General features: G+C 35.1%; 2 protein-coding genes across 7 annotated transcripts in view; one reads left to right on the forward strand and one right to left on the reverse strand.

The window, feature by feature from the left end:
• The window catches only part of LOC108973518 (leucine-rich repeat-containing protein let-4), a 49,033-nt gene that overhangs the window by 22,948 nt on the left and 15,168 nt on the right, over positions 1 to 10,917 (forward strand). The window lies entirely within an intron of this gene.
• LOC108973519 (rab3 GTPase-activating protein catalytic subunit) overlaps positions 5,962 to 10,917 on the reverse strand; it is a 45,266-nt gene continuing 40,310 nt past the window's right edge. For 2 of the 3 annotated variants that reach the window (XM_018940842.1, XM_018940844.1), the window contains 5 exons: positions 8,633 to 9,009; positions 8,454 to 8,576; positions 6,780 to 6,880; positions 6,582 to 6,707; positions 5,962 to 6,516 (listed from right to left, as the gene is read on the reverse strand). In XM_018940842.1, the coding sequence (XP_018796387.1) occupies positions 6,019 to 6,516; positions 6,582 to 6,707; positions 6,780 to 6,880; positions 8,454 to 8,576; positions 8,633 to 9,009 (1,225 nt within the window). In that variant the 3' untranslated portion in view covers positions 5,962 to 6,018. The remainder of the gene's footprint in view (positions 6,517 to 6,581; positions 6,708 to 6,779; positions 6,881 to 8,453; positions 8,577 to 8,632; positions 9,010 to 10,917) is intronic. The other variant, XM_018940845.1, reaches the window with a different exon arrangement.

Below are 10,917 nucleotides of genomic sequence, written 5' to 3' on the forward strand. Positions count from 1 at the left end.
TGGTTTGTTATCGAAATCGATAGTTCAACATCATTTGCATCATCTGTCAAAATTTCATGGCTGAAGATTAAACCGTTATGATTTTATAACAAAAACAATTTTAATGTAAATACATATGGTGACTTGTTTACATTTTCTTTGAACGCTTAAGTGGGATACAATTAAATTCTCTTTTAAAATAAATGAAACACAAGGGGAAAAAAACACAATTTTTTGAGACTTTAATTAAAGATAAAGCTTTAGAACAATATGTCGAAGGTATAAATTTGTTTGTTTTGCAAAATATGTTTTTGTTTTCAATTATTGGATATTTTTAGAGTTCTCCCTGGTACCGTATAGCGATTCAGATGAATCTTTCGTTGATTTAAATGGTTTGGAAAGTTTAAAACAAGTCGAGGAGGAAAGGTGTGTTGGGGAAAAGGGGCTACAGAACGCAAAAGAGAATACCTAAAATGCTGCAAAGAGTTAATATAAAAATTGTACGAGTATTTTGCCCAACCCGTGCTTAAAGAATAAATGTCCAAATTCGTGTCATGATAAAATTTCTGAAGAAGAAGAATAAGAGTAAGAATAAATGAAAATTTTTGGGGAATCGGCAACAAAATTAGATAGAAAGTTTGGCTGTCTTCTTGTGTTAAACAAGTCGATGTTAAAAGGCGATATGGAGAAAGTGACAGAAAAAAAGTGCAGCTTTAATTATTTTATTAATATCAATAATAGCAGTTTTAAAGTTTGTCAAAAATTTTTATTGAAAACATTGAACATTTCACAAACGATTTTAATATCCGTAATAAAAAATAGAAGTTCGTATAAAACTTGCCTTGAAAATATGAAAAGCCAACTGTACACAACAAATCTGAGGAAGCAAGCATATCGATAGTAAAATSCTTTATAGAAGAATTACCAGCGGTTCCTTCACATTATTGCAGGAATAAAAGTACCAAATTATATCTACCTCAAGAATTTCGAAACATAAAAACTGTATATCAGCATTATGTAGAACATTTGAAAACCATTAATAAAGTAAATAGTCAGTTATCGTTAAGAGTATTCCGTAATATTTTTAAAAATAGTTTCAATTTAKACTTTCATTTACCTAAAAAAGATAAATGTATCTTATGCGAGAATTACAATAATTTAGACACAGAATCCAAAAAGCAATTGCATTATTCAGAAGAGTATCAAATTCATCTAAAGGACAAAGAGAAATGTAAGCAAATATTTTTGGAGGACCAAAAGCTATGCAAAGAGAATCCGGCTTATTTATGTACAAGTTTCGACTAGCAAAAGGTCTTAAATACTCCCTATGGGAAAAGTGTTACTTTGTTCTATTCTAGAAAATATTCATGCTACAATGAAAGTTTTTATGAGAGTGGTACAAGAGATGGGTTTTGTTTTTTATGAGGAGAAAAGGATGGTAAACGAGTTTGTAATGAAATGTGCTCAAATGTTTTCCAATACCTTAAATTAGTCGATGAAAGAAAAACCCTGTCGATAGTCCATCTTTATTGTGATAGCTGCTACAGGACAGAACAAAAACAGAGCAATGCTTGCGACATTAACCTATTTTGTCGAAAATTCTAATTTTGTGACTAATATAAAAATTACATACTTGTTGCCTGGACACACTACACGCTTTGCGATAGAAAAACTATACCCGTAAAATTCCAACACGAGTATGTAAATTTAAAATGGGATGCATCTGTTAAAGATTTGCTACCTGAAACCGACCAGGAAGATAGTATTTAGCGTTCTTTATATATTTTTATCTATCGTTATTCAAGTTTACAGCATTTTAATATGAATAACATTACTTTGTTAACAGAAAACTTTAAATATATGATTTACCTTACTGTATTTTTGTTTTATCGAATATACTAAGAAAGGTATGCATTTATTTTTTTAAATCAAATGTAATTTAATTTTAAGAACTAAGTAAAAAAATTAAATAAAACAAAACGGGAAGTGACTTCCTTAAAATAATTTTTTTGTGTAACCCACACACTTTTTTAATAATAGGTTGCCAGAAGGAAAGCAAAAAAATTTATCCCACAAAAGCAACCGTTATGATGCAAATATCTATTTAAAATTTTTAAAATTAAATGTATTACACAAAAAAATATTTACATTATAAATTTTAAAATAATGGCTTTATTCAAACTGATTTAATTTAAAAAAAAGTTTACCTGTAAAATTTCGAGTTTGTGGGATTTATTTTTTCGGCGGTTATGGCTCGATATTATAACAAAACAACATATAATGATAAATAGGATATCATTATATATAAGGTATGTTTATTAACAAAAATAAATAAAATATGTAACCACAAATGTAATTTTAAAAACTGTCAATGGTCAATCTTTGGTRATTTTTGTTGCCAGTCAGGGCATACTTAAGGAAAATTATATTAAAAAGTTACACAAGTGGTGACGTAAAGTCTGAGAGGCCCATTGTGAAGTTTATGTCGATGTCACTTACCGATATGAGACAATACGACGCAGCTGTCAATTGTACGGCGGGACGTTGAAACAAAGGAAGTGCGGGGAAGGGGATGAAATGATGTTTCACTGACTCCGCTCGSCCTGTGAGACCGCTTGTCACCAGTTAAAGGTTAACATAAAAGCTTGAATGTGCAAATACATATKTACGTTTGTACGATATACCGAAAGAAGTAGTGACTAATCCGCTAGCACGTTGCCTAAAACATTCAAGTAATACAAATTCTTCGAATTCACATCAAATCAATATTGGCCTTTGTTTTAAATTAAAGTGACATTCCACTTGGCACAACTTCTGCTTTGAGCTTGTGTACGACTAAGACTGTGGGCAAATTAGTAGCTCTTTTCTCTATGTTGGTTTGGGGATAATCGTTTTTACTACTCGTATGATGCACGTTCATATTTTACAGAAGAACCAAAAGAAATAAAGAAAACAAGTAATACCCCAATGACAGAAAATATATAACACATTAGTTTTCCACATAGAATTCCTTTCTGCATTGGCGGCCTTCGGCCGTGCGTCAAAAACTAATCGTCAGATAGACCAACGGCAGGGTGCGCGCTTCAAAAAAATAACCCTCGGTCGGACCAGCACCGGRGCGTACTCAGTTTTTTTTCGTTGAACTCCTTTTTGCTCAATCCAACAATGTGATTTATCAAGATAATGAGAATTCTGAAAGATTTTACACTACTCATCATACGATAATGAATTTAGTTACGACGTCATAATCTTTCTTTTTTCTTATTTTTATTCCATTACAAAATATGGTAACACTATTTTTTTGCTTGTTTACAACCACTTTCTTATTTTATGAATAAATGGATTTTAACTAAAGTTTGATATGGAATTTAAGTTATTATTAAGTATTGTTAGTGGATATAAAAGTATAAAATATAAGTGTAAAATGCATTATAAACCGGAGAAATACGCATTTTAAATAGTTGATTTTTTGAACTTTAAATGCAAATATCTCAAAAACCGTAAGTCAGCGGCAACTACATGTATACATATTCTTGATCTGGAGGACCTCCGTACATATCCATTTCAACYCCGAAATCCGGGGATGCTATTCTAAATCGCAGCCAAATTAATTTTCAATACATTTTWTTCATATTAAAAATAAAAATGTACAAAATGACCGTTCAAAATCACTTCATCGAAATGATTTGAAGCTGATCCACGCTAAATCGCTCTGTGCGACTCTTATTTTGTGCCATCTACTTGGCAGCATTGAACATCTATTACATTATCACAGCTGATTTAGACACTACAAAGGGAAAAAATGTAAACAAACAATTTCTTTTAAAGCAATGAATGTAATTTCACTTGAAAATCGACTTAACAAATGAAAAAATGCATCCATTATTTCTATTATATGGAAAATATTTAAAAAATGACGGCTTTTATTTCAAAATACTATGTGACAATCTTTTCCTTTCATAAATATTAAGCGATGTGAATTCTTGAATGACAATAACATCTGTTTTTTGATCTTTCTAATGGCAGTGAGAACTCTGTTGGGTCATAGATAACGTTGGGTTATAAAATGCTTAAATGTAATCTAATCTTTTAAATTTTCGACCTGAACATGGTATAAAGAAGCTCCAGGATATGATTGAGCTTTTTTGGTAGAACGTTGCTCTCTAGTAGGCTGGTAGATCACTTATTTTCAAACGTGTTTGATTGCAGGAATGGGTTTGGATGTTCGCAAAGTTTACGAATATATCTCATTCTGCTGGCCTCTATATCCTTCTTTACCATAGGAATATCAAAATCTTTATGAATGTTTTGATTACGCATGTACCATGGTGAACACGTGATTGTTTTAAGTATTTTGTATTGGAACCTTTGTATTGTATCAGTATTRGTTGCACAGTTGAATGCCATACATTAAAATCGTTTTTATGATTGCATTATATAACAGAACTTTATTGTTTACGCTAAGTTCAGAATTTTTGTTTAAAGGCCAATTTAAATTTGATGCTCTTAACTTCATGCAAGTTATTTTACTCGCTATATGTTTTCGCCACGTGAGCCTTCGATCCAGGTGAATTCCAAGATATGTACGTTACTTCGTTCGCTTGGTGTACTAAGACATTGTTTATTTTAACTGTCTGACACGTTTTTAGTCTAAGGTAGAATGTAACATGCTTGCATATTTCTCATTATTTTTGATACGGCAGTTGGCTAGCCATTCTTCGACAAAAGTTAAGTGCTGCTCTAATACTCCTGATGSACTGATGATTTGCTACGGCTTACTAGAGCTGTGTCATCGCGAAAGTGGATGTTAATATGTTGATAGCTGTTGGAATGTTTGCTGTATATATTATGTACAGAGTTGGGCCTAGCATGCTACCCTGAGGTACATCAGCCCTTATTGCTCGTTCTTCTGATATGAAGTCTGCTTCTTTAACTGTAATTTCCTGTTTCTTAAATATGATTCTAAATTTGTATGAAATTCGTAAGGTACAACGTTTTTGATTTTCCATAAAAGGCATTAGTGCCAGGCGTTTTCGAACGCCTGAGCTACATCTAGAAAAGTAGCTAACAGTACTAGTCTTGATAATGTGCGACTTTTTCCATGAAATTGGATATTTTGATATATATATATATTGGATAAATTGGTATCCGAAAAACAAATTGCATTAAAGAGCAAGGAGAGCACCGTTATAGCAATATTTGGTAACTCAATTAGCATTTTTGGAGTAATATTATAGTGTTCTGATGCCTTTTCGGATTTAGCTCACAAATTCTAGTAACCTCAGAAGTAGAAATCTAATAGACACAAACGTCTCGTTAGCGGTATTGGTCAAAATTAGCAACTTAATGTTGTTCTTTGGGCAATTAGGCTGAAATGCCTTTTCTAAGTGATTTGCAAAGTATTTTCTTTTCTTCATCACTAGGGCCCAATTACCATTCAACTGTCTTAGAGGCATGTTTGTATCTACTGGTGTCTTAAAAGACTTTTGAAATTATTTTACTTTTATTTTTGGGTTTTCCAAAGGGAATTGCTAGAATTTGGACATAGTTTCTTTACAAAATTTTCAGTGTTGTGTTCATCCTCGCGTTTAAGCGCTTTTATAATTTACGTACAKCAGATTTCAGTTGAAGCAGAGTTCAAGGTTTTTAAATAACAGGACCAAAATTCAAACGATGCAATTACGTTTCTTTTGTCTGTCGAAATTTTACTTTCCATTTTGCACAGAAAAATGTAAAATTTGTTTACATCATAGTAAAATTTTTGGACACAGAGAAAAAACTTACCGTTTGGCACACAGCCTTAGCAAAAATAAATAAACGTGACCTTTGAAAAAACCACTGTTTTAAAACCAAATTTKGTTTATCTTGTCAGAGTTCGGCTTAAAAACGATGCGTAACCCGATTAAAAAGTTGACATGTAACGAATCCAAGTGGTTGGAAATAATTTTAGAGTAAATTAAARAAAATAAAATATTATTGTTTTTGCTTAACATCGGAATTATTTATTTCACACTGTGACAAATTCAAATACATATATTTTTAATCAAAAGTATATCCTTTAATAAGTGTGGTGTTCTCGGTAAAGGCGCCGCATAAACGTACTTCTTCGCCTGTTACAACAGCCCGTAAGAAATGTGGTCCTGCYAGTTCATTCGCTCGCACTCGCAAAACATATTCTTTCGTTACCAAATTGCTGTGCAATTCACTGCCATAGGATGTGATAATATGTTTACCAATGTCCTCTGCATTATTTATGCTGCAACTGTTTTGATTTTCAATCATTTCTTTAAATTTGCACTTAATTTCTTCGAAGGTTATATTATCTGGATACCCTGTTAGTTGTTCAAAGCATTTATATTGGTAGAACTGAACTTCATATTCCTCAAGTCTCTTAATTAGACCTTCCATTTTTGATTTCGTTTGTTGAATATCAAAAACCTSTGTGTCATCAGCGCGTGATATGTGACACAAATCATTAAGTAATGCTTCAATTTTATACTCGAAAAGGTCTAATATTTTCTCAGTTTCTAAAATACCCTTTTTAATTTAATAAAATGATTAGAATTACTAACTAAACAATTTCATTATATGTATATACATGCCTTAAACTTTATTATCGCTGAATGCAGTACCGTTATTATTACCATATCATATATTTCAGCTATATTTCTAGTTTCTAAATAGGATAAAACCTTTAGCGCTTCCGTTGTTTCATCAAATAAACGTTTCTATCGGGTGAATTATACAAAGTTTATGTTTTCGTTTTAAGAAAAATTACAAATGTGGTTGAAAATGTATACCTGTTTGTTAGCTGCAACCGGTTGGGCCTGTTTCCACACTGTTTGCCAAGTATTGCCAGGAATTCGCATGCGCGCGCTCAATTGTCCCACTCCGAACTCATCTAAAAAATATAAAATAACAAGAAAGCACTAAGGGTGGGTGCGACCGAACATTTTGTACTACAGAGAAATATTTTAATTGCAAAACGTCAAACAGAGGCTCGAAATTCAAGCCATTTTAAATATAACTCTTATATCCGTACTCACAGGCACATAAGCTTCCTTAAAAAAACGGAAATCGTTATATGCTTTTCTAAAAGCACATACCTTTTATCATGCCACGTACTAAAAAACTAATCATCTAGAGTAAWGTCAGCCGGATGTTCGAAAATTCTGATATTAATTATACTCGTATAGGGGCTAGGTCAAGTTTTTATCCAATTTGTATAATTTTAGGCACGATGATACAATGTTATCAGTGAAACACGATCTCTCATTTTTATTGAGATAACTCATATCACCCGGAAATTCGAACATCTTTATATAAGGTATATGAGGGCTATTGCCCCGATTCAATCAATTGTTGACATACCGTTATAAGAGAAAGATTATCCTACAATTTCAATTATATATCTTACGACATTGACCCATATATTCGATCAAAAGTCAATTATAGATACCGTTGTCCAAATATTCGGTACATATGGGCTTGAACAGCTTTTTTGTATTTGAACAATTTTTGGTCATAAGGTTGCATACGCTGAAGGCATTAATCCGGCACAGTTTTATCACGTTACATTCATTACTTCTTGATTTGTGTACTGTAAATTGAAAGAATATAGTGGAATTTAAAATTGTGTTACATGGGAAGTAGGCGTGGTTGTAGTCCGATTTCGCACTRTGATATAGAAATGTTATGTAACAAATGTTGTCGAAATGGGTTTGTCAGGTCCCGAGATATGGGGATTCACCAAAAAGTGGGCGGTGCCACACCCATCGACCAATTTTCACTCGGACACCTATAAAGCCCTCTCATACCCTCTCTGAGGTAAAATTTAATGTCTCTAGTGTATTTATTGATTTATTGCGCTTTTAGTAGTTTTTAACAGTACCGTTATATTTTCACACTGTCGGTAGAAGTTCKTATAAGATTTGTACTCAGTAAATTTAGTTGATGTAGCTTGAGTGGCTTAGGGGATATATTATATACTTTAAACTTATTAGAGGACGGGGCCACGGTAATTTTTTTTTTTTTTTCAAAAAATTTGGCCCACAGGTGCCCCTTGCTACTGCGATCCTCAGTATCAAATTACAGCTTTATATATCTGAATTTAATGCTTAGTTATGGCACTTTATGTGTTATGTTAATAGCGATATGTGGGCGTGGCAGTGGTGCGATTGAGTCCATCTACGAACTCAATTTTTTTTACTAAGGAACCCACATACCAAATTTCATCGAAATATCTTAATTTTTACTCAAGTTACAGCTTGAACGGTCGGACGTATAGGCCTACAGTCAGCCGGATTTCAACTTTTCTCGTCATCCTAATTATTTATATATAATAAACCCTATATCYATCTCGATTTAGRTGAACCGTTAGATGAACAAAACTACACAGAGTATTTCCACTGGTTGCAGGAGTATAAAAGAATATTTTTAGTTTATAACAGCTGGTCTTCGAAATACAACTTTACCTTTTTCCCAATCCTTCGGACTATACCAACGTATGAAATCCTCCATTTTTCCCTTTGGATTCGCTGCTTTAAACGCCTCCATATCAGAGAGTAAGGAAAAGGACATCATTTGAATTTTGAAACCTATTTGATTCAAAATAAAGAGTGAATGAGAAAAAATATGTTTTAACATTTCCGACCTGAACCCAGTTTCAGCATAGCCTCTGCATCGGCTTGCAATTCGTCCTCTGTTTTTGGTACAGGATCTTGTGTTATAGGAATGTACAAAGGTTCGTCACTATCCAATATATTTTCAYCTCCCAATCTCATTGCGCGCCCTTCTGGAACATATTCTGTACAATCAAAGAACTCATCTTCAGTTTCATTGCCTGTTTCATCAGAAACTTCTTTGAAGTTTGTACCCACTATCCCCTCAGGATCAATATTACTGCCGACGTCGCTTAAATACTTTTTGCTTTCATACTTTCGGCATTTGGAACGCTCAATGCAATAGTTAAGCATTTGCAGTTTTTGGTTTAACAGACAAGTACGCGTATCAGGAAACCCTCCAGAAATTCTAATACAAAAAAGGAGTAAATTTAGGATAATTTTACAATGACCATTTGCTAATAATATTATAAACAAGAAAATATGTACAAATGTACTCYTCTACTGCGGAAGATTAGTGGATTGTAGTTGCCGTTACGCTTTCGTTGGACATTATAACAGGATTATTATGTGCGGAAGGCAACTCTGACTTTAAATTTTTAACTTTATATATTTTTCTTCTTAATTGCCGTAGACACCGCTTATGCGATTATAGCCGAGTTAACAACCACGCGCCAGTCGTTTCTTCTTGTGGCGCCAATTAGATATTCCAAGCGTAGCCAGGTCGTTTCCACCTGGCCCTTCCAACGGAGTGGAGCTCTTCCTCTTCTTTTGCTTCCCCCGCCAGGTACAGCGTCGAATACTTTCAGAGCTGGAGTGTTTTCGTCCATTCGGACAACATGATCTAGCCAGCGTAGCAGATGCTTTTAATTCGCTGAACTATGCCAACGTCGTCATATATCTCGTACAGGTCATCGTTCCATCGAATGCGATATTCGCCGTGGCCAACGCTCAAAGGACCATAAATCTTTCGCAGAACTTTTCTCTCGAAAACTCGCAACGTCGACTCATTAGTTGTTGTCATCGTCCAAGCCTCTGCACCACATAGCAGGACGGGAATTATGAGTGACTTATAGAGTTTGGTTTTTGTTTGGGGCTTTGCTTCTCATTTGCCTACTCAGTCCGAAGTAGCACCTGTTGGCAAGAGTTATCCTGCGTTGGATTTCCATGCTGACATTGTTGGTGGTGTATACGCTGGTTCCAAGATAGACGAAATTATCTACGACTTCAAAGCTATGACTGTCAATAGTGACGTGGAAGCAAAGTCACGAGTGCGACGACTGTTTGTTTGATCACAGGAGATATTTCGTCTTGCCCTCGTTCACTGCCAGACTCATTTGTTTTGCTTCCTTGTCCAGTCTGGAGAAAGCAAAACTAACGGCGCGGGTGTTGAGGCCGATCGGGATACGCCAGCAACTATATAATCTTAAAGAAGATGGTACCTTCTCTATTTAGTTCAGCAGAGCTCGGAGAGGTCCTTCCCGATTCTGACGGAGCTTTTGGTGCTGCTGAACGTCAGCTTACACAGCCGTATAAGTTTTGCAGGGATACCAAATTCAGACATCGCGGCATAAAAGCAGCTCCTTTTCGTGCTGTCGAAAGCAGCTTTGAAATCAACGAAGAGGTGGTGAGGGTCGATTCTCCTTTCACGGGTCTTTTCCGAGATTTGGCGCATGGTAAATATCTGGTCGGTTTTGATTTCCTTAGTCTGAATATGTCCAATCAGTTCGTTGACGGTGGGCTTTAATCTTTCACACAATACGCTCGATAGAACCTTATATGCAATGTTGAGGAGGCTTATCCCACGGTAGTTGGCGCAGATTGCGGGGTCTCCTTTTTTTGTGGATTGGGCATACCACGCTTAAATTCCAATCGTTGGGCATGCTCTTGTCCGACAATATTTTACAAAGAAACTGATGCATGCTCCTTATCAGTTCTTAGCCACCGTGTTTGAATAGCTGGGCCGGCGATCCATCGGCCCCCGCCGCTTTGTTGTTCTTCAGGCGGGTAATTGCTATTCGAACTTCTTCCTGGTCAGGCAATGCAACGTCTGCTTCATCGTCAGCAGGGAGAAGTGTTCCCTTCACAATTTAAGTATGCTCTGGGCATCGGTGACTAGATCACTACAAGAGTATGCTCCGGTCTTGAAACCTTCTGTAAGGCGCCGCATTTTTTCGTAGAATTTTCGAACATTACCCCTTTCGGCCAGCTTATCAAGTTCTTCGTACTCACGCATTTCGGCCTCTTTCTTTTTCTGTCTGCAAATGCGTCTCGCTTCCCTCTTCAACTCTCGGTATCTATCCCCTCCCATACGTGT

The sequence above is a fragment of the Bactrocera latifrons genome, unplaced genomic scaffold (genome assembly GCF_001853355.1).
Source record: "Bactrocera latifrons isolate USDA-ARS-PBARC rearing strain unplaced genomic scaffold, ASM185335v1 scaffold_484, whole genome shotgun sequence".
Taxonomy (NCBI): Eukaryota; Metazoa; Arthropoda; class Insecta; order Diptera; family Tephritidae; genus Bactrocera; species Bactrocera latifrons.